General features: G+C 38.8%; 1 protein-coding gene across 1 annotated transcript in view; it reads right to left on the bottom strand.

Moving 5' to 3' along the window:
- Positions 1-22043, bottom strand: part of otog (otogelin) — a 46420-nt gene that overhangs the window by 18485 nt on the left and 5892 nt on the right. The window contains exons 7-33 of the mRNA XM_037248059.1: positions 21684-21805; positions 21200-21408; positions 19863-19993; positions 19238-19344; positions 18568-18677; positions 17951-18076; positions 17775-17883; positions 17565-17611; positions 16975-17120; positions 15648-15780; positions 15226-15403; positions 13278-13402; positions 12633-12845; positions 12138-12303; positions 10005-10079; positions 9492-9535; positions 9114-9279; positions 6258-6365; positions 5603-5741; positions 4663-4797; positions 4311-4457; positions 3404-3523; positions 3157-3273; positions 2315-2471; positions 1812-1838; positions 1268-1438; positions 716-994 (exon numbers count right to left, since the gene is read on the bottom strand). Of these exons, the coding sequence (XP_037103954.1) occupies positions 716-994; positions 1268-1438; positions 1812-1838; positions 2315-2471; positions 3157-3273; positions 3404-3523; positions 4311-4457; positions 4663-4797; positions 5603-5741; positions 6258-6365; positions 9114-9279; positions 9492-9535; positions 10005-10079; positions 12138-12303; positions 12633-12845; positions 13278-13402; positions 15226-15403; positions 15648-15780; positions 16975-17120; positions 17565-17611; positions 17775-17883; positions 17951-18076; positions 18568-18677; positions 19238-19344; positions 19863-19993; positions 21200-21408; positions 21684-21805 (3607 nt within the window). The remainder of the gene's footprint in view (positions 1-715; positions 995-1267; positions 1439-1811; positions 1839-2314; positions 2472-3156; positions 3274-3403; positions 3524-4310; positions 4458-4662; positions 4798-5602; positions 5742-6257; positions 6366-9113; positions 9280-9491; positions 9536-10004; positions 10080-12137; positions 12304-12632; positions 12846-13277; positions 13403-15225; positions 15404-15647; positions 15781-16974; positions 17121-17564; positions 17612-17774; positions 17884-17950; positions 18077-18567; positions 18678-19237; positions 19345-19862; positions 19994-21199; positions 21409-21683; positions 21806-22043) is intronic.

Genomic DNA, 22043 nt, shown 5'->3' on the forward strand with positions numbered 1-22043 from the left:
CATCATGCCAATGTGATTTCTCAAACCTTAGACAACTGCCATGGTCTTTAAATTGAGCGTCTGCAAGTGCAAATGAGATGGATGGGTGAAACTGTTCTTTAAATATAGGATACAATCTGTCTGCCTAGTGTGCAAAACTATCTTCACAGATCTTAAAAGCCTGACTGCGGTTATCCTCACATGCAATTCCCTAATAAAGTGGCCTTATGAATGCACAGGGCTCAGTCACCCGAGGAGAATTTATTGCTTTAACTCCGGAGCGAGTTATAGTCCAGAAAATACGGTAATTGTAATTTTGTCTCATTTCTGTATGCATAAAAATTAAGACTTGATTCTTTAAAGGAAGACAAATGCTGCACTGGTTTTAGCTACAATAAAAATATAGCCAGACGTGTTGACTTTTGACCCCAAGGAGGAGCACTGAGACCATTTGAACCCGGTGTCAAGACCTCACGGTCAGCTGAGTGAAGCCTGAAAAACCCAGTAAGGCAAATAATTCAACACCTCAGTTTGACCTTCATTTCTGTCATCTCAAAAATAATATCATGACTGATAAGCCTGCAGAGTTTACAAAAAAAAGAGATTAAAGTCACTCCTGTGATTTTTTTTTAACATTGTCAAAATGTGTCATATATTATTTACTGTCATTTCCTCACATTGTTCAATCGGTTTTGGTGTTTCATCATAGGTCTTGTAGCGAATCAGTGAGTAATACCTGCAAGTTTGAAAAGAGTGGCCTTGCGGAAGCTGTCTGTGTAACGATATTTGAGCAGGTGGAGGCGAGGGAGGGTGGCATGTAAGAAGAACCCAGGCTTTGCGTGGGACTCCAGAGAGTCATAGCCTGAGACCCAGGTGTCCCTGTGGAGCACAAAGGTGGCTCGTTCCCAGAAAGCCTCGCTTTCCGCCCACTTGACCAGCTTCACCTGGCCACTGGGGCTCACGTACAGAAAATAATTGGGTCTGTGCGCTGCCTCAAAGGATATCCGCGATGTGTCTGAGGGGAAAGAAATAGACAAATTCTATGCCACTGGTTTCTGGAGCATTTTGTAAAAGCAAAACATTTTATTGGCTGACATCTATATTCTGTAGAATTCAAGATCTTTCATCCATTAACTATATACCACTCATCCAGTTCAAGGTTATGAGAAAAATGGAAGCAAAACTGAGAAAGAATCCCAAGGGTGAGTTCTTGCAATGAACTGTTGATCCTGACAATTAATGACTAGTGGTTAAGGTGAAGCCTGTTGAGTTAATAAGAGAAACACACCATGTGGTCGGGCTCTGCTCAGGCCTGGTGTCATCATAAAGTGTGAGAGGGTGTCGGCGGTGTCACTGAGGTTTCCTCGCTTCACAAATACTGAGCCGCTGGACCTGCTGGCAACAAGCGCCGAAGTCCGATCTCTGAAGGGGAGAAACCTAAAAGGGCCTTTACCAAGAACTATAGAAATGAAGCTGTGTTATTGCATGTTGTTGAAAAGAAATGTTTCATTAAAAAAAAAACTTGTGGTATATTCTGTGGTCATGAGAAATGTGTTATGTTGTTTTGAAGTGGTCAGATTAATTGCCTAAATCAAGCATAGACAGTACTAAAAGGCATCAGGGTCACGTCTCTGCTACTATACTTGCTTATCAAATCTTTTTGTTATTTTCCGGTGCATCTGATATATTCCGCCTACCTCCCATGACAATCAGCTAGCTTTGACATTTAACATTTAACACTTTCCCCTTCTTGTATCGCTAATCTGCGTTGCTGTGGAAACTACTGTAGAACTATATTCACATCAACAAACAAATTGGAAAGGCTGCTATACCTTTGTTGTAGAATTCACAATCGAATGCTGCAGAAAGAAATAGAGATACACTGGTAAGTATGATTATAAAACATTTTATCATGACTGCATGTTAAGGCAGGGGTGTCAAACTCATTTTTTTCGCAGGCCGCATTGTAGTCATAGCTTCGTTCGGAGGGCCATTATGACTGTCAACTCAAATAAATGTATGAGCACCTCATACTATATACAGTAAAACCTACAAAACAAACTGACAAATAACTCATTTTCAAATTAGACGAGTAAAAACTGGTCAAATATTTTTTAAAAAAGATATTAAAAGTGAAGACAATTTGCAATTCTAGTAATGACACGAATTTGATGCACAATTTGTCTTTGCGGGCCGCATAAAATGATGTGGCGGGCCGTATCTGGCCCCCGCCTTGAGTTTGACACCTGTGTGTTAAGGAAATAATTTTTTTTAAATTTGCATTGTTCTTGACAAATATATGTAATATTTATGTACATGTTACTTGTCAACTTACGGCACAGAGAGGGGGCGCGCCAATCGACAGGAATACGCTGGTGACAGCATCGTTGAGCGTACGCTGCCACACTAGTGCAAAAGCATTCACAATCTCCTCCACGATTGCAGCCACATGTGTCTGCCAGGCAGTTCATGTAGAACCAGGTAACATCCACCTACCAGCAAAGAAAACACCTCAAGTAGTCTACTCAAAGGAATCATTCCCCAACAGTGGTTTTGCGAAAAGATATGTTATGGTTAATAATGTTTAATTTTATGTGTGGGAAGCATGGTGGGATCATGGTTCGCACATCAGTGGCACAGTTCGGAGTTCAGGGTTCGAATCCCAACTCTGGCCTTTCGCTGTGGACTTTGCATGAGTTTGCGAGTGTCAATGGTTGCTCATATATGTGCCCAACCAGTCCTGGGTGTACCTTTTATCCCATCTAATTTGTACTTCATAATAGACCTATATTCATTGAGTCTTTTTTTCATTTTGTTTTTTGGGGGGTTAGGGTTTGTGGCCGTCCGTCCCCTTGACCTTTTATTAAAAGAAATGCAATACGCAGATGACAATATCAGGCGGATAGAGTAAGTTATTTTGATGCTATGTATCTGAATTGAATGGAAGCAAGACTAAAGCAGCCACTTATTCTACAACTGTGTCCAGCCACGCTCTTTGACTTGTGAGTGACTAGGTGAGGTGCTTCCGTGAACTTTAAATTGGTCACGGAAATTCATCGAATCGCTAGCGCTAAGGTTTATGCTCTAGTCATTTAGCTTCGTACGGTCCTTATATCGTCTGTTTAAGTCGCGTAGGATCGAAGATTTAGTGCAAGTTCATGTCGGACCACCACTTACCACTGGGTGGCAGGCCTGGAAGACCTCACTGAGCAGGACAGCACACTGCTGCTTGGCAAACGGCTCTCTGAGTGGATTCAGAGTGCATGGGTGTCTCATATCTGGACCATTCACACACTGAACACAAATTAACAGTTAACATTTTTTTAACATAGCTGGATGATAAAAGGATGATGATCATTTGGGGCATGATAGTGAAATGGCCTATCAAACTGTCCTCATAGTAAAATGCAGCACAATGACTCACCGCAGCTGCTGTCCAACTATTTCCGAACTCTTGTGATGTTGTTGTGTCCATGTGGTCGGGTGTGCGCATCTCATTCACTGTCTTCATGTCAAAGTTTCCACATAGACCACTCAGCTTCTCCTGATTACATCAACATTGAGCAGAATTAACCTTTGTTGGGAGATGAAGTGCTTTTTCATGACCATCTAAATCCAAACTAAACTTTCAAAGCAATTGAATAACCAAATATTAAATTATTTTTACTTTTTGTTGAATTTGTTTTAATCTTGAAATCTAACACATTTTTCAACCAATGTGATAAATACAAATCAACAAATGAATGTACTGTATTTTATGTCCAATTCACCTTGTTGATTGGAGTTATTTGTTGTAAATCAATTAATATCTATTTTTGGCATGTACGGGTATTTAAGCTGCTCCAATAAGTAAACTTTTGGAGTACAAATGCTTTCTTGTCATTGCTCCCAACCAACTATTAAAATGATTTCCAGCAGTTATTGTAAATTTAAAAAAAGAAATACATCTAGTATTTGTTGCATCAATTTCAAAAAACAAAACAGTAGCAACCAGCAGCATCGTGGATCTTGTAGTCATCGTTAAATGGACACTGTTATTTATAAATTGACAAATGCAAACGAAACAGCATAGTATATAGGAAATGGCAAAAATGGAAGTTGAACAGGCCATGATGCACAGTAAATATGAAAATCAAAAGACGATTATATATTTCCTAATATAAATAAACTCATGAATCTCTGAAATTAAGCATTTATACTGACAATGTGATGACAAGTAAAAAAATGAGCCTAACACATTCTCTGCATGGAAACCTTGATATGTGGCTCTCCCTTTCCTTTGAAAGCACAAACCTACCGCAAAGCATTTTGATGAGGAGTGTGCCACATACCTGCCAACGAGGTCCAACCTGAATGTGGATAGTGGTTTTACGGTCCCATAGGATGGTGATGTCCTCCTCTGGAAAATGAATCACAGAGAAGTAGCCGGCAGGCCAGATGACCATCTTCTGATTCTTTCCTATGACACTCGATGGGTTCTATAATACATATAGTAAGTATTAGGTGTGATTTGATTTGCAAGATATACATATTTTGCCATAAAATTGACTGCATTTGTTTACTGTAAAATAATATGTTATCATCAAATATTTTGATAGATTTTTAATATTTTTCAATATAATTTTGTCAATAATTTTCAATATGATAATAAAGGACAACGCAAAACTAGAATATGAGACTTACAGGTTGCCCAGTGTCATCATCAAAAGCTATGAAGGATCTTCCAATGCTGATCAACAAAGATTTCCTGCAGATCATGCCATTCTCAAAACAGTCGATGTTTTCTGCTATCACGCTGAAAATCATATCGGCACTGCTCTGTGCAGGAAATAATAAACCACAACAAAGACAATCGCTGTCAAAGTCTCAATGGATGATGTTTGAAATGTACACCATTGATATTGATATATGAATACTGCATGCGAATTTAAGTAATTGACGGCTATTTCACAGATCTCACAAAAGAGGACTGGATGAGCAAGCCAGATAAAGAACAAAGTGCAAAGTATTGGTCACAAATCAAACAATTATAAAAAAAGTGCTGTGATTGGATAATCAACAATAATGGAAAACCATTTTGATAGAAGTATTGACAATTACAACGGCAGGCAAAACATTTCAAAGGGATCAAGGGTATTAAAATTCAATGGGGATTAAAATTAATGATGGATGATTATTTCCCGTTCACATAACCGGTTTGGGTTACGTTCCTTGATCATAAACTTAGGGGCCACTGGAATCACCAAATTAGCTCAATTATTTTCATTCTGCCATAAAATGTGCAAATTCCTTTCTACGTCATTTATAGAAGTACTATAGAGGTTTTACTTATTTATTTTCATCCTGAGTTGGTATTCTTCGAAGAAAGTCTTTATGTCTACATTTTGGTAAAACACATTGATGAAAAAACAAAAATGTCTAATTCTGAGAATGACTGAATTAAAATGGTATATTTGGACATACCGTATTTCCAAATATTTGCTTACGTTACTTTTGAAAGCTGGTTTGGATTTTTTTTTTCTAGATGCTAAGAAACAGAGTGAGGTCAAGTGAAAACTGGGAAATGCAGTGAGGTGTATGGGAGTTTAAACTGAATCACAAGCCTTAAAAACACTTTATGTACCTTTACAAGATAAACTGGACAAGCACCAACATAGTCAAAGAGCAGGCCATCAAAGGTTCTGTAATGACGATCTCCGTAAGTTGTGCACATGGATGGACATGGACGGAACACACACTGGAAGGTCCCATGCTGACAAATACTACAAAGACAGCAAAGTTTCAGGGTCAACTTTTTGTCACTGCACTACAAAGAGTTTGTTCACATCTCTTGGCCATTCGTTTGTCTACATGAGAATAAAGAAAGTGAATTATCAAACGGCTGAATCACTATTCATTGTACTGTTGGGCTGTCATCATCATGTTCAACCTGGATCACAAATGGAAAGAAAGCGTGAGATCACTGGGAGAGGGACTCCTTTCACCACAGCAGAAAGAATCAAAGAGCCATACAAGGGCCCACTTTGTTGCCAAACCTTTTCTCCTCTGTGATAATATAATTATGATATCAGGTGGACACTTGCATTGCTGACTATCTCATCACTTTGTATCACATTTTAGGTCAACAAAAATTACGATTTAGCTTTAACTTTGTTTCAATGTATTCGATACGCAATGGATGAAGAATCAATGAAATGAATGAGAAAACCGAACAAACCATTTAAAAAAACAACAAACTCCATCCGACTTTAGATGATACTGAATAGCCATGAACATACCACTGATGGCAGGGGGAAGACACTTTGTCGCCAGGGTAATACTCTTTTCCTTTCCACAGACAGGGGCACGCATCAGGCTCAAAGCACTCGTCTCCATGTTTCAACAAGCTGGCAGAAAAAGGATGTCGTACAAATCATGAGTGTGTTCTTCGGCGTCTTTCTATTTATTTCTAATATGCGATTAAGTGTTGATCAACAACCATCAAGGAGTGCTTGTAATACAGTCATTGTAAAACACCCGTGTTGTATATTGTAAGCCAGGGGTGTCAAACTCATTTTTTTCGCGGGCCGCATTGTAGTCATAGCTTCTTTCGGAGGGCCATTATGACTGTCAACCCAAATAAATGTATGAGCACCTCATATTATATTAAAAGATTAAAATATACAGTAGAAGCTACAAAACAAACTGACAAATAACTCGTTTTCAAATCAGACGAGTAAAAACTGGTCAAATATTTAAAAAATATATATTATTAAAAGTGAAGACAATTTGCAATTCTAGTAATGACACAAGAATTTGGGACAGACTGGATGAAAAATAAGATTTAGAAGGTAAACTCAAAGTTAAAGTGGAGTACAGTAGTGATAGGAATGAGAGATAGTTCCTACTTGGAAACTGCAAATCAGAGAGGAATCTAACGTGTAACGGAAAAGTGATTAAAAAGTTCTTCCTGATTGTCCTTTATAAAAAAAAAAAGTCATGCTAAAATGATTTCCCCCTTTAAGTAATAATCCAAGTTTGTATATTCACATCTGTTGATGTGGCATGTTATAAGATACACAATTTTCTGAAATGGTCAATAGAACACTTCAAATTTTCTATTTTCATTTCCAAAATATGAAAGAATTGGAATTGACCTTATGGGTTGTCGAACTCAAAAGTGTAACTTGAAGCAATGGTCAACACTTAGTTGTGTTTCATTTCCACAATGTGTTCATTTTTTCCAACCATTAAAGTAAATGTACAGTCCACACATACACAAAAAAAAAAGAAGAAGAACCAAAGCAGTCTCACAACCAGAGAGGAACTATGCCAGAAAAACGAGAGCGCCGCAAAGTTGCACGAGTGAGCACAGATGAAGAAAAAGTGGTTAGATTCGCTACCCACATGAGAAATCTGGACAATCGGATTCTCACACAGCAAGAGAGAGCGGTTTTTTTTTTGGGCTGATTCACTCCTCCATTTACTTCTCGCTCTGCAATGCGAAGCTGATAAGTATCTTGTAATATCAACGGCTGAGTTACATCCTCTCGTGAGGGTGCAGACAATGAAGTGACAAACTGATTGACCCCTTCTGAAACCCCCCCGATGCAACTGAGTAGAGTTACACCCCAAATAAAATGCTGTTAACAGTTTCCTTTAACCGCCAGCCAAGTTGTTGTATCAGTGACTCACATCAAAGTCACCTACATTAGTGTTTGTACCCGAATATGCGTAGAATATTGCCCGAGACAGTTTTAGTGTAATTGAAGATAATGTAATTGTCACATGGTTTACCCTTCAAACTCTCCTATTCCAAACTTGTGATGTGACAAAGAAATTATCAGAACAATTATGTTAGTGTAGACTGCAGCCTCTATTAGAATCAAACCAAATACAGTAAATATTACTACTAATGAACAAATATTAAGCTGTTTGTGGAAAAACATTATTAATGTGGTTTTATGTGCAATCTGTTAAATTGTTGTTAGAAGAGAAACATTTTAACACTATTAACTAAAAGAGACTTCTGCAGTTTTCTCAATGCATTATCTATTTATCCCGATGTGGAAAATAACCTTTTGGTCAACCTTGTGGCCTCATTCACAACAACAAGAGCCCTTTACAAACTACATAAAATGATGGCATCCAAGTTTTTGTCATTTTAAAGGTCATCTTGGTTTACTGGAGTGAATGACTCACCCTTTTAAATGACACAGAGTCCTTAAGACTAGGAGCTGTTTGTGCACCTGGCTAACCTTTTCTCTGTGTAATGACGTTAGCAATTAACATTGTTGGAACTCATGGCCTCTTGCTGGGAAGGGGCAAGTTTGACATTGAGAAATGTCATCACATGCATTCACAAATAACATAGAGGTCAAACACCATGACTTTAGCAACAACTTTAGATGAATGACAATCCGGGTATATGGGGAAGCTGTTATAAAAATTCTCACTTCCCATGCATTTTTCTTCCCCGGAAAAGTTTACATTTTTTACAGAATTAAATTGTGGCCATAATACACTGTATAAAATATCTGCGACCTTTGGGTTGTAAAAAATATAGTTTTTTTTTTTTTTTTCGCATATCGGCCCAAGGTTTCTTTGCCAGGATTTTTGCCTCATGAAAGAAAATTATGCGTACAGAGCTGTTTCTCTGATATTCAATAAATTACTCGGCCTACCACTGAGGACATTGGATAAGTGAACAGTTTTATATTAAATATAAATAATGAGGTTACACTGCAACACATTTACTATGCCCTGTCTGAAGATGAGTGCTCACTGGTTGGCTTGGTTCGATTTATGTAGAAGTTCCTCACCCTAGCACAAAACAGTCTGCATCTGCCAGTCATCCCTGCAATCGGTTCAAAGAGGTCATTAAGTTGGATACATTTCTTTAACTCCTGCTAGTGTGTACTGTTATCATGATGACTTTTTGCTTGGTCTCACAGAACAAAACCACTTAACCCTCTTTTTGGGCATGTAGCCAGTCTGGATTATCGGGATCAAATAACTGGAGGCCCTCATTGGATGGCTATGATGACGTTAGTTTCAAAGGTTTGCCTGAGAATAGTAGTCTGCAGTAGTAGCAATAACGGTACATTAGCCTCTAACCTCCTTGTCTTCCGTCTCCACATTCAAAACCTACTCACCCAGATGGGCAAGTACATCCACTTAGACATGGCTCATGTGCTGAGCAGGTCAGGTTGAGGAGGTAAGATTCACAAGTACGCTCACAGGCCACACCTCGTCCTGGAAGAAGGCCATTCTCATCCTCAGAGCAGTTGTGGTATAACTGACTCTCAGGGCATAACCTGTCTGCATGAACAGAACAAATAACAGAAGATGTTAAGAAGAGGACTCCATCTGTAAATGGAAGTAATAATGCAGAATTCTGTGCCCCAAAAAGCTTTGGGTACGTACATTAGACGATCAGATTAGAAAGTGCATTTCTAAAATATTGCATTTTTTTTATTTAAACCCTTTGTTCATTATCTTTGTAAAGGAAGTGATTTACAATTTGTACTTACCACCATCTGTTGTTTGTGACACAAATTTACCATCCAGACACAGCCTAGAAGGACAACAAGAGAAAAGCCACAATGATGATGAACATTAGGACACATGAGGAAAGAGAAAAAGCTAAACAATTCTTATTTAAAAAAAGAAATCTCAGTGTGGGGACAGGACAGGAGTCAGTCTGTGTTTTGAGGCATCCAACACTCATCAAATGCTGGATCTAGAAGAAGTATTATGGGAGCTTTTAAAAAGAAATGCTTTCTAAATATGTGTCAAGTGGGACTGACATGAAATGAAATGAAACCTCATTGAAACGCTGTTTTTGTTTTCCTGAAGAAATCTGACCTCCTCTTAAAATCCGATTACACTAACCTTACATGTGAGCCTCCCTCAGTCGTTATATTTTGAAATAAAGATACCATATAGTTTGGAAGGTTAAGAAAAACAAGTGCTGCATGTTATCTATGAGGTGTCGTTCCATTTTAAACATGAAGGAGTGGCAGTGATGGAGAGGAAGATCTTACTGAACACCTGCTGATGTCATGATCACGTCTCCTGGTTCGTAATCAGCACCGAGGAAAGTGCAGGGACACTCATTCCTGCAATATCACCAGAAAACAAACAAATAGCACTACTCAATGCATGCAATGCAAATGTGAGTTGAACAATTGCCAAGAAGGTCTTCCTTGAAAATGAACCTTGCCAAATAACTCACTGGAACAATTTTGCGTTAGCAATCACCTCGCATTGAGGCCAATTTTGATGCTGCTTGCTCAGAAAACGGCCATCCTTTATTTTATCTTGGAAAGTAGTTGTGATCCATATACAATCTCAATTTTACAGTTTTAGTCATATGTCAGTGTACCACTCACATAGCTATCATCCATTTTATATATACTGCGTAGGCCTGTCTTCCAGTCTGTGTGAGTGTTTCTCTGAGCTCTGTTGTGCTACGGAGTTACCCACAGTCGCAGGCCTTCGGGTTAGGGGTGGCTTTACTTCCCTTTTCACCCCCATTCCATGCTCCAATCCCACCCACAGCCCTTCCACCCCAGGGTCAGTGTGTTCCCGTGGCTTGGGGCGGCCCTCGGGGTGGGCTGCACCTGGCCACCCGCCTTGGGGATGATCAGGAGGGGGTGAATCGGTTTTGCCAGAACACCCTCGTTTACCTCACTGGGTGGTCAGGCTCTAAGGTCATTGTCCTCTTGATACACATCACACAGGTAGCACGCACACAGAAAATCACAATATTATCAGTTAGAGTGACTGCATGACTTTAACCAAATACTAACAACCAGGAACTTTGCATTTTGGTAAACCTCATAATTAGTGCTGTATAAAGTTTGGAAGAAATGTTCAGTAACTCCAGCCACAACTGTCCTGTGGATAAATCCAAGGAAAATCAGCATAGTGCCAGTCTTTTTGTTGCCTGTGAAAGGTGAAAGGCAAAAATATATGTTTCGTTTTATTATTCTTTTGTTTCTTGTGTAAGTTCAAAGTGAGTGTGTAGGAATGGATCACCCCACTCAGACAGAAAAGAAACGTGTCTGATGCAAGACAAAAATGCAATAAATATGTATGCTAGTCCATATTTATCGTGTATTCATAGTGTAAATAAACTATATCAGGGGTGGGCAATTCATTTTGCAAAAGGGCCACATGAGGAACCGGAACTGAGGGCCAAGCCAACATGCTAACCTAAACTTTGTCTATATGTTTTATGTATTTAGAAAAAACTATTGTCTTTCATCAATAAATTGCCATGCATGTAACTATGTATTATTATAATTTGGAAGTACTGCATACATTTTAAATTAAATTATGAGTAGTCGTTAAAATCACACATACACACTTAAAATTAGAAGTCGGATAAGTCGCGAGATATAATGAGAGCATTTCTATTTGGCAACACTACAGACACAAGTCGTAGCTCTTGCATGCTACCTGCTTAAAATAGCGTCCACAACTGCACATAAAAAAAGCCAAACTTAGACTTCTTGGTTATTGTGAAGGCTGGACTGGGGCAGGCCGGATGTGGCCGGTACCCGGGCCATTGTTTGCCCAGGTACATTTGTAAACAAACAGTTATTGCTATCATTCTGACACTTTATGAGTTGCTTGGTGTTATAAAATGTTCATTTACAAAGTTAGATAAAATTCAAGTTGATCTCTTCTTTGGTAACTGGCAAGGCTTTGTGACATATGGTCCACAAATTGGCCTCTGTCTTACAAGTTCTCTCCCACTGGTTATCAGATATCTGTGTTGTCTCGACCCTAAGTGGGACTGAAAGGGGGGTTTCACGGTCACTTCCTTGAAGTAACTCTATCACATAGTAAGCAATGCTGCAGAAGGATGTAAAATCGTGGGACAGTTAAGAACAAGTAAGCTTGTACATCTCCTATGGCAAAAGAGCCTAAAGGGGAGTGCAGACTGATTGGGCTCTCAAAAAGTCCAGTTTCCGCCGAACTCAATGGATTGGAATGGAAGGGATTTGCATAGTATGGTAGGTTACAAAAAGAATTTGTTGAACCATCATATCAAACTGATTCCCAAACTGCTGTTAGTAATACTAAACAATATTATAGCATATTTATGAAGGTAAAGGTTCATTACATTACTTGTCTTGATTTCTGACCCATCCCTCAGCCAGCCTGACCTGTGCACACAAGTGTGTGTTAGCTGGTTGTAGAATAATCCCAGCGGGCAGACACAGCCTTCTTCGCACTCCCCCCCACAGTGCTGCGAGGAGGAAAGGGCGGAGCAACGGCGTTGGCAGGATGACACGCACACGCCATACTGCATGGTGATGGGGCAGGTGACCGCTGCAGTCAGAGTGGCACACAACATCCATGGAAAGTTTGAGCCTTTGACATTCAGCAGACAGCTATTTATCTCATTTTTACTAGTGACTATATTTGCACGCAACACAATTTGCTCACAGTCATGAGGACCAGCTAATTAGTCATAGGGTCAACTCCAAGAAGTTTTAACATGTTTAAGAAAATGCTAAAAAAACATTTTGGGGATATTGAAATTATGCTTATGAAGTTTATTAGAAAAATTAGCACACGGTGCCTCTAATTAGGACACTAATGGCTAAGTGAAGACCATTATCTATGTATGACAGAACACAAATGTGTCCAAAACTCACCACAGTCGAGTATGTGTGACCGGAAGTCAATGACTATGGAAAATCGGCGGCAGTGGCGAGCATAGTGAGCCAGAGCAGAGCAAAGGCAAGCTGTTCCGCATTTGCAGGTATCTGAACGGCACTGCTGCTGAAATGGCACTGGACTGAGGTATTCATGGCAGGGAGAGAACAGATCCCGGTTCAGAATATCACACATCTCGGATGCATAGGCCACTGAACAAAAACAAAGAAGAAAGGAGGTGATAAGATTAGGAGAAAAGATCAACAGGCTGTACCAAAAAAAAAAAAAAAAACACAGACTACAGTACATGTACATACTGTGTATGTGTGTTATCTCGTTGCAATTCTATATTAATCAATTAATATTTTATAGCTTATATTTTTATTATTTATAGCTTATTTTATTTATTTGGCATTAAAATATGCATGCATTGTACAAACTTTATTTTAAAGAAATTTGGGCTGTGTGTTTTTAAGTGCGTATTTAAATGCGTGCTCTCGTATAAACCATTTCAAACTAACTTGAATTAGTACATTTAACAAGTAGTTAAAGGTCAGAATCAATATTTATCTAAATTTTGAAAAAGATCTAATGAATTAACACAATGGGATGATCTTAAAAAAACTGAGAGGTATAAGACTGACCAGCTTGTTGGTGTGTGTCGCAGGGGTCAAGCTGAGGAGTGATCAAGCTGGGCGTACATGCTGACGAGACCCTCCAGGCATTTCCAAACAATAAAGGAGTGCTTTCTATCATACCAGCTGGAGATCTGAAGGGAGACAAGAGTAGGTGATGACTATTGGTGGCCTATTTGTTATAATACTAATAATAACATGGGTCAGATTGCTCAAACAGGTTGGAAACGTGCAAAAATAGTAAGCAGACAATTGTGATGTATTTGACAAGTTTTTGTGCTATCCACTTGCCAGCTCACCAATGCCCTCATAACAAACACTGATGCTTGAGTGAGAGCGTCGATGACCAATGTGATGTGCAATTCACACAAGAAAATGAGAAAATAGACCCCAAATAGTTGTTTTGGTACTCAAATAATGACATCATAAAGTAATTGCACCTGACCCACACAGATGCAGCAGGAAAAGCCTGAACAGGATAAGTGGTGTTGAAAATGCATGGATGATGAATGTCAACATACTCAAGCAGAGTAAAATCCCCTCCCTTCAGAAAGTATGCTGTTATTCCAATATAACTCCAAAGACATCTCCAAGACAATAACTGTCTTACTAAATTGAGAATAATAATATCGTGATATAATAATCGCGATGTACTGCGCCAGCATGTCTCCAGACGTATAAGTAAACCATTTCCATTGTCTGTAAGCCAGAATAATGATAAACATTTAAAGTAACAAAGGTTTGAAATATTTCAATCTATGCACAACGATTCCATACAATTTGTGACATGAGTTTCACTTTAAACCCTGACAAAAAAAAAATCATATTATTCAAATTTATTTGGGTATATACATACTTAAAAACTAAAGCAAGTAAAAGCTTTGAATTGTTGTTCCATATACATGCGTGGCCCACAGTACTGATGTCATCTCCATAAATTAGCGTGACTTTGACTACATATTGCCATACGATACAACTGATGTTATGCACATTATTTTTTAAGAAAATGTTCCTCATTATTGCTTGAAGAGATGCACCAAATTCCACAATTTAACAGAAACATCAAAGGCACGGGCGCTATTTTAGTACCATATTTTCCGGGCTATAAGGCGCACCTAAAAACCAAAAATGTTCTCAAAAGCCGACAGTGCGCCTTATAATAGTCTGGTGGGCCTTATATATGGACCAAATTCCTAAATTTAAACTGGCCCGAAGCATTGTGTCATGAAATCAATCATAAGTGGCCCGCTGAAGACTATGAATCATGAATCAAAAAGACTATGGATCATTATTTTGTGATTATGAAGTAATTGGTTGCGTCTGAAGTTGAAATAAAAAAGATAAAATGGAGAATGATTTGATTTGGATTAAAAATCTGACATGATGCATTAATGGTGCGCCTTATAGTCCGGTGCGCCTTATATAAGGACAAAGTTTTAAAAGGGGCCATTCATTGAAGGTGCGGCTTATAGTCCGGTGCACCTTATAGTCCGGAAAATACGGTAAGTGAGTGAATTCCACTTTGTTACTTGCAATACTGTATATATATATCCCCTTTAGTCCCAGACTCCAATGTATATCCTTTTACAGCAGCTGAACTACATGCGCCCTTTACGGCTGCCCATTACGACACGGTACAGTGGACTTCTAACAGTAAATTCCTTGTTGAGGATCTGTGTCCTGTTGAGGAATCGTGTGAGCCGAGCAGTGTGCATTACAGAAAGTGTGAGAAAATAGTTCATGTTTAGAGCTGCACAATAATTAGGTTGTAAATGACAATTGGGTAAAACACATTATAATCACAAGAACTGTATGTTGTTTATAGTGAGCTCATTGTACATCCAGTTATCTGAACAATCCACTTAGTATACACGTTCTCAGGTGAAATTACGCAAAAATGTTTTCCCATCACACTGTTCTCTCTTTTCCTTAGATTTGTGAACAAAAATACACTCACAAGAAGTCATCTTGAATGTTGCCGTTGAAGGTTCCACAAAGCCCCACTGTATCATCCTTCCATTGCGCATTAGCCTGCAAGTAGAGACGAAACTCTTTCCAGCTGTACTGCAGACGTAGGCCAAACATTGTCGTCACTTGGAGGAACATGGATGAGAGCTCTTGAATGTGGAAGTTGTCTGCAATAAATGAAGGATAAGTACGTATATTAAAGTGCAAATGAGCAATATTCATATTATTGTAACCTCTGTAACCGGAACCTCTGTCAAGAACTTTATTGGTACTTTGGTTCAACTGCACATCAGTCATGTATCTACACAATGTGTCCACATGCACATGGTACAAAACACACTCAATGCTATTTTTTCACAGAGCACAACTGCTTGAAATCACAATATTGGAAGAGAATAAAAGAGGGGTTACCGTCAGAGTAGGGTAGGGAGATGCGATACTGCCCGGCAATGAAGACCTCACCAATGTGGCTCAGTGTAATCTCCAGTTTAGGATCCTCATCAATAACTAAGTTCACAGACTGGATGCAAGACCCATCCAGATTCTGCGATCAAAACAGAATGGCATGACAAACATACTAAAGAAATAAATACTGTACTAAAGTCGTTCTCAAATAGTGGGGCGGGGGCCCTCCTGGGGGATACCAGGGGGCGCGCATGTGACCCCAGGGGACAGGTTAATAAGTATACAATGGTAATAAGAGTTGAACAATTTTATAGTCAGATGATACGATTTTTAGTCACTGAGGAGAGATGCTAATCATTTTATCATCATAATCACTATTAGTACTATATTGAATGTTTTGTCTTCTAAATGTTTTTGTACAAATATCACAAACTGAAAAAAACAATGAATAACAAAGGTATTTTCATGCCATATTGACAGTAAATGTAGTTACATGTCTTAGCTTAACTAATCAACCTTAATAACTCAAATATTTAATCACTGACATCCTGGTTTTGTGGAACCAAGAGCTGACTGAGTTTTTCAAAACCCAGCTCTGCCTTCTGCTCTTAATTGCCATCTCCCTCTCTGTGTCCAAAACACCGTCGGTCACCATGACGGTGCCTCACTCACTCTACTCTTCACCATCTGTTTGGATAAAGTAGTTTAGCTGGCTGTGAAGATATTAAAGCAGGGGTGTCAAACTCATTTTTTTCGCGGGCCGCATTGTAGTCATAGCTTCTTTCAGAGGGCCATTATGACTGTCAACCCAAATAAATGTATGAGCACCTCATATTATATACAGTAAAAGCTACAAAACAAACTGACAAATAACTCGTTTTCAAATCAGACGAGTAAAAACTGGTCAAATATTTAACAAAAGAGATATTATTAAAAGTGAAGACAATTTGCAATTCTAGTAATGACCCACGAATTTGATGCACAATTTGTCTTCGCGGGCCACATAAAATGATGTGGCGGGCCGTATCTGGCCCCCGGGCCTTGAGTTTGACACCTGTGTATTAAAGGATAGCAAAGGAGGGCTTGAGTTTGTTACATGTTCAAGACTTTTCATCTTGGCCTCGATCGCTCAGCCTGGAACGACGGACCACTGACAACTCATGATACTTGATGGACAATTTACAAAAAGCCCCCAAGAAGAGTTAGTAGGGTCGGACTGTAAAGGCTAGAGTTGACAAGATATTGACGAATTATTGGCAGAATCACGGAAAAAATGAGGATATTCTTTGCACTGTAAAACCAAATTGAAATCAAATGCATGCAGTTGACTCACAGCTCCACAAGGGGCATTCTGGATGGTGACTGTGAACTTCCTTGAGTTGCGACTCTTGACAAGGACATACTGACACGTTGCGGGGAAGGTGTAGACACGCCCATCGAATGACTGGAAATACATATCGCCAGTCACAGAGCATTCGCCTGTTGGGGAAGGTGAACAATTTCTACATTACTTCCAAAAAATTCGACTTTTTTGGTAGCGTTTGCTACTTCATATGCATATTTTCATTCCTAAACCTCGCTTACTGCTTATTTTTAATTGGCTAATGAGGAAAGAAAATTGATGAAAATGGGTCATATTCTTATTTGCAGCTACAATAGAATAGCCAAGACATTGCAAGATATAATGCTGTGCCTCAAATCAACCAGACAGAAAGCTAATACAGAACATAAATGATCTACATGTATTTTGTTTCGCTTTGTCAGCAACACATACCAGTAACCTCACATGAACTTCTCCTCTGCATATCTACCACCATTTAGTCTCCCCCCAAAAGAGACTTAAATTCACTCATTGCTACTAATCTCTGTCTTGACATGCATTTTAGTAAAAATTGAGCCATTAAAAGAAGGGCAGAGACCAACCTGGACAGTTGTATTCCGTGCAATTCCACAATCCAGCCACACATGTGCTGAAACACAAAGTGAAACATTTATCACCTGATATAATGGGCGATTAGGACAGATATATTTTACAAATGATGAGCCCCACACCAATTTGTCTATCCTTCATTGAGGGCACATGGGCTGGTAGGATAAAGTGTTTGGAAATTTAAAAAAAAAAATGCGCCTTACCAATTGTTGCATTCCTCTTGTATGGTTTGTCCAGATGGGTAGAAGACACCATGGGACTCACATGGACAGTCAGAAGGCGTCACACAGTTGCCATCCTCAAATATCAAACCTGAACATGGGAAGCTCTACTTTTAGTTTCACTTTTTCAACAATCACAAATGGAAACATCAAATCACCATCGGGACAGTGACATCCATCCAGGCAGGTCAGCCTGCTATCGATGCATGTTCGCTCCAGCTTGCAGGATGACGGGCAACAGCTGATACATTCCAGGTACTGCAGACCTTCCGGACACTCCTTCACTGGTTGCATTAAAAGAAATAATAAAGAAAATACTTAAAATGGTCAAAGAGATATCATAGAGTGAGCATTTACAAATCTGATTTAACCCGGTTTTAGCATTTCCTAGTTTTTGATGGTGTAATGGAAACTTAATTGAATGCACATTTTAGCATTTTTCACAATCAAGACCACTGGCAGCGCTAGAATGTTTTTTCTTGGGGTGGCCAAGAATATCGCAGAGGATCCGCAAAACAAACAAACATAAAATTTACATACCCTCCCCCAAAATTCTTTGGAAAACACAGATAAACATTAATTTAGTGTTCCCTACACGGGACAAGAGGAAATGTGGGAAAAAATCCCTGAGAAATAATCTGAATTACTTGACCTGGTGGTCAAGCATATTTCGGGATGGTTAGTGCCTCTGCAACCCCCCCTTTAGCTCCGCCAGCGATCAAGACGTTGTACATTGTGGGACATATCCATGACACTGCAAAAATGGGAAACATACCACACTGAGGAATATGGTCCCTCCAGTCGTTGAGTGGATGGTCAGCATGGGCGCAGGCTCGGGAGTACTCCGTGAACACTTGACATACCGCATCATCGGTTGGACCCGACCTTCAACAGAGAGTACATGGTTGGGTAAACTTTTAATGGGTTCATATTGCTGGCTGATTCTCACAATAGCATCATTTACATGAGATTGAGTGAATCTTTGAAGTTAGACCAGGGGTGCTCACACTTTTTCAGCTCGCAAGCTACTTTTAAAACTATCAAGTCACAAAGGTCTACCCACTACAAAAAGATTACACTACAAAAAAAATAATAATAATTACCCGATTTTAGTTGTTTGATGTTTGAGGACGCATAACTGACATAAATGACATTGTGAAAAAAAAGTGCAACTCCCATCTGTATGAGAGTGACACGTTTTTAGCTTCTTACTTGGTCCAGCAATGATGGTCATAAACTTTCTTTAGTTTAAAAGAAAAAAGCCAGTGCTTACAATCTGTGCGTTAATGCGTAATGCGTTGATTAGTTTGTTAGCTTTGGCTTTGTGTATGTGCGGCCAGACGTAATTAGCACCCCTGAGTTAGACAATATTCCACACAATCACAATCAGGTTAGAGAAAATCTTAAAATGACAAGTGCAACATGCTAATTTTTTTCTTTCTTACGAGCAGATGTCGTTGAAGCAGCTGGCCATGTAGGACAAAGGGCTGACAAAGTCGTGGCAGCTTTGAAATGGTGGATCTAGCAGCATTAAGCATATTTCCTCCACTTTCTGATGGAAAGAACAATAAAAGGAATTACATTTTTAACAACAATCCTATAACTAGATACTATAATTTGCAGTTTCTGTAGAAATTGCATGTGAAGGCGAAGAGGCTGAATAAAAATTAGTTTACAATAATAAGGTTAGCTCAAACAAAATTGTTATATTTTTAAATCACAATAAATCCTTGAAAGAAAACATAAATTCAACAAAATGAAAGTATGAATTTTTGGGCTGTTTTGTAATTTCAAAGATTAATACAGGCAAAAAAAAAAATCTATGATCTTTTTGCTGCGTCCATAAAATCTCGTTTCACTTCAAGTTACTTCACAATCAGTGTCTGATATTTATTATCTCACTAGCTCCATCTTCATAAGCATGTTAACAATTTTTTTCATCACAGTGGATGAAAGTCAATTGCATTTCACAATTGTTTGGGAGCACAGTTTAATACAACACATTTTTCCCAAGATATATCTTCTTTCTTTTACTTGTATTTTTCCCTTTAATTAGATACTCAAGCTTACCAGCAAGATATGCACATCAACTGCTGTACAAGGTGAGGGAAAACTCAAGGGCACCATGGGACACGAAGCCTGAAGTGGTTCCGTCTCCGCCCAGCTGTTTCCAAACATTTCTATTTCATGAGTAAGGACACCTGCAAGTAAAGTTGTACACATTTGCTTGTCATCATTTTTAAGCAATACATGTATTGAATATGATTTCTTGGTATCTCGGGGCATTGAATCAATCTCAAGTGGAGCGCATTCTTAGGAGACGTTTCGTCTTTCTCATCCTTGAAGGCTTGATCGGTTCATGCAGCAAGGCTTGGTTAGGGCAAACCAGTTGAGTACAATTACTGCAGAAAATCTTTGCAATATGTCATTGTTTGTTAAAGCATGCTTTGCAAATGCTCAAGTGTGATTGATATACGTATCTACGTGGACTTTGTATTATTAACTACCGTATTGGCCCGAATATAAGACGGTGTTTTTTGCATTGAAATAAGACTGAAAAAGTGGGGGTCGTCTTACATTCGAGGTCTAGACAATATACCCATTCACAACGCTAGATGGCGCCAGATTTCTTTAAAGTGAATGCTGAACTTAACTCCCCAGGCCAAAGCGAACCCCTGTCACGAAGAATAAAAATAAAAATAGCGGTAGCACGAAGAAGAAAATTTAAAAAATAGCGGTAAGAAAGAAAAGAGAAGGAAATAAGAGAAGAGATAACAGGACAAAGACACTAAGCACAGCGAGGCAGAGGATGTTTGTGAGGAGTAATGTTCTGACAGGACAGATCTTAGCTACTCTCAAGTTTAAACCAATTTGCATTATTTTATTGCAATGGTTTTCCTTATTCAGATTTGTTTCAAGACTACAGTTACAGTTAGACTTCACTTTGATGGTTAATGCAGTTATTGCAATTGTGTTGTTTTATCACAGTAGATTGGTTTATTTACATTTCAAAAACCAGAAGCCATTCATTTACAAACGTGATTGCACTTTAGTTTACATATTTAAATGTTCAGATATTAAGATGTGATAGACAGTTTTTGCATGATTTGAATGAGGCAAAATAACATGCTTTTTCTCTCGAATATATTGTTATAATCATTTGTTTCAGATGGACTGTAATTATTTTCTGTATAAAAACTTAATTTGGTGTTCAAAAAGTCTTTTTCCAAACTTGAGTCTTGAAAAAGAGGGGGTCGTCTTATAATCAGGGTCGTCTTATATTCGGGCCAATACGGTAGTAATCAAAAAATGTTTGGTTACTTCTAAATTCAAAACCACAAATAAACCACATATGATCGACAATGAATGAAACAGATTTTGACTGCTCGCAAGCAAAGTGATCTTACCATAGCTGGTCCTGAGGTCGTCCTGTACATCGGCATTGAAGTTCCCACACAGGCCACAGGTTCTGCCTACAAATTCTGGGCTGAGTTTAATGTAGACTGAGCCGCTGTGTCCCTCCCAGGCTAGTGTGAAGCCTTGCGTTTGTTTCACTAACACGTACTGGGAAATCTGCTCCAGGTGCAGGTTATGGATGTGATGGGGAAGCTGCAAGCTGGATTTTTTTTATTGTAAAATAGAAGAATAAAAAATAAAAATACTGACATTATTTTTTGTACACAGTTTTTTTTCTTTATCCATAATATTCAAATATAATTTAGCTAGTGCTTTGAAAAAAAAAACAAGTAATACTTCATTCTTGTTAAATGTGACAAATCAAATCATGTGACGAATGGACTGCTGCTTTAATCGATAATATTTCATCATGATTTATATGAAAGAATCTCAAAAAATACTTGACAATAATGTTTTTATCTTGTTTCCACTCACCTTTGACCTTTGAATGTCACGTCAGTGGCGTGCAACTGGATCTCACCTTCCCATGGAAGGAAGAGGCTGACTGAGCGCTGGCAGCTGTAAGGCTCGGCGCCACAGCCTGCATCATTGTGCACCTGCAAACAGAATGACGCTTTGCAACATTAAAACATGTCCTTTTGGAAACATGACATTTAGCATTCGATTTACTTTTGGACTGATTTTTGTCGTCTGTTTTCAGCTACAGATTTATCATGGTGTTATTACTGTATTTACAGTATAGGGCCTGTTTGTCTGTATGCAGAATGGAACCTCAAAAGTCTGACACCCCTGATCTTTGTCAAATTGAAAAATCAATGACATTTCTCATGAAAT

The sequence above is a fragment of the Syngnathus acus genome, chromosome 3, assembly GCF_901709675.1.
Source record: "Syngnathus acus chromosome 3, fSynAcu1.2, whole genome shotgun sequence".
Taxonomy (NCBI): domain Eukaryota; kingdom Metazoa; phylum Chordata; class Actinopteri; order Syngnathiformes; family Syngnathidae; genus Syngnathus; species Syngnathus acus.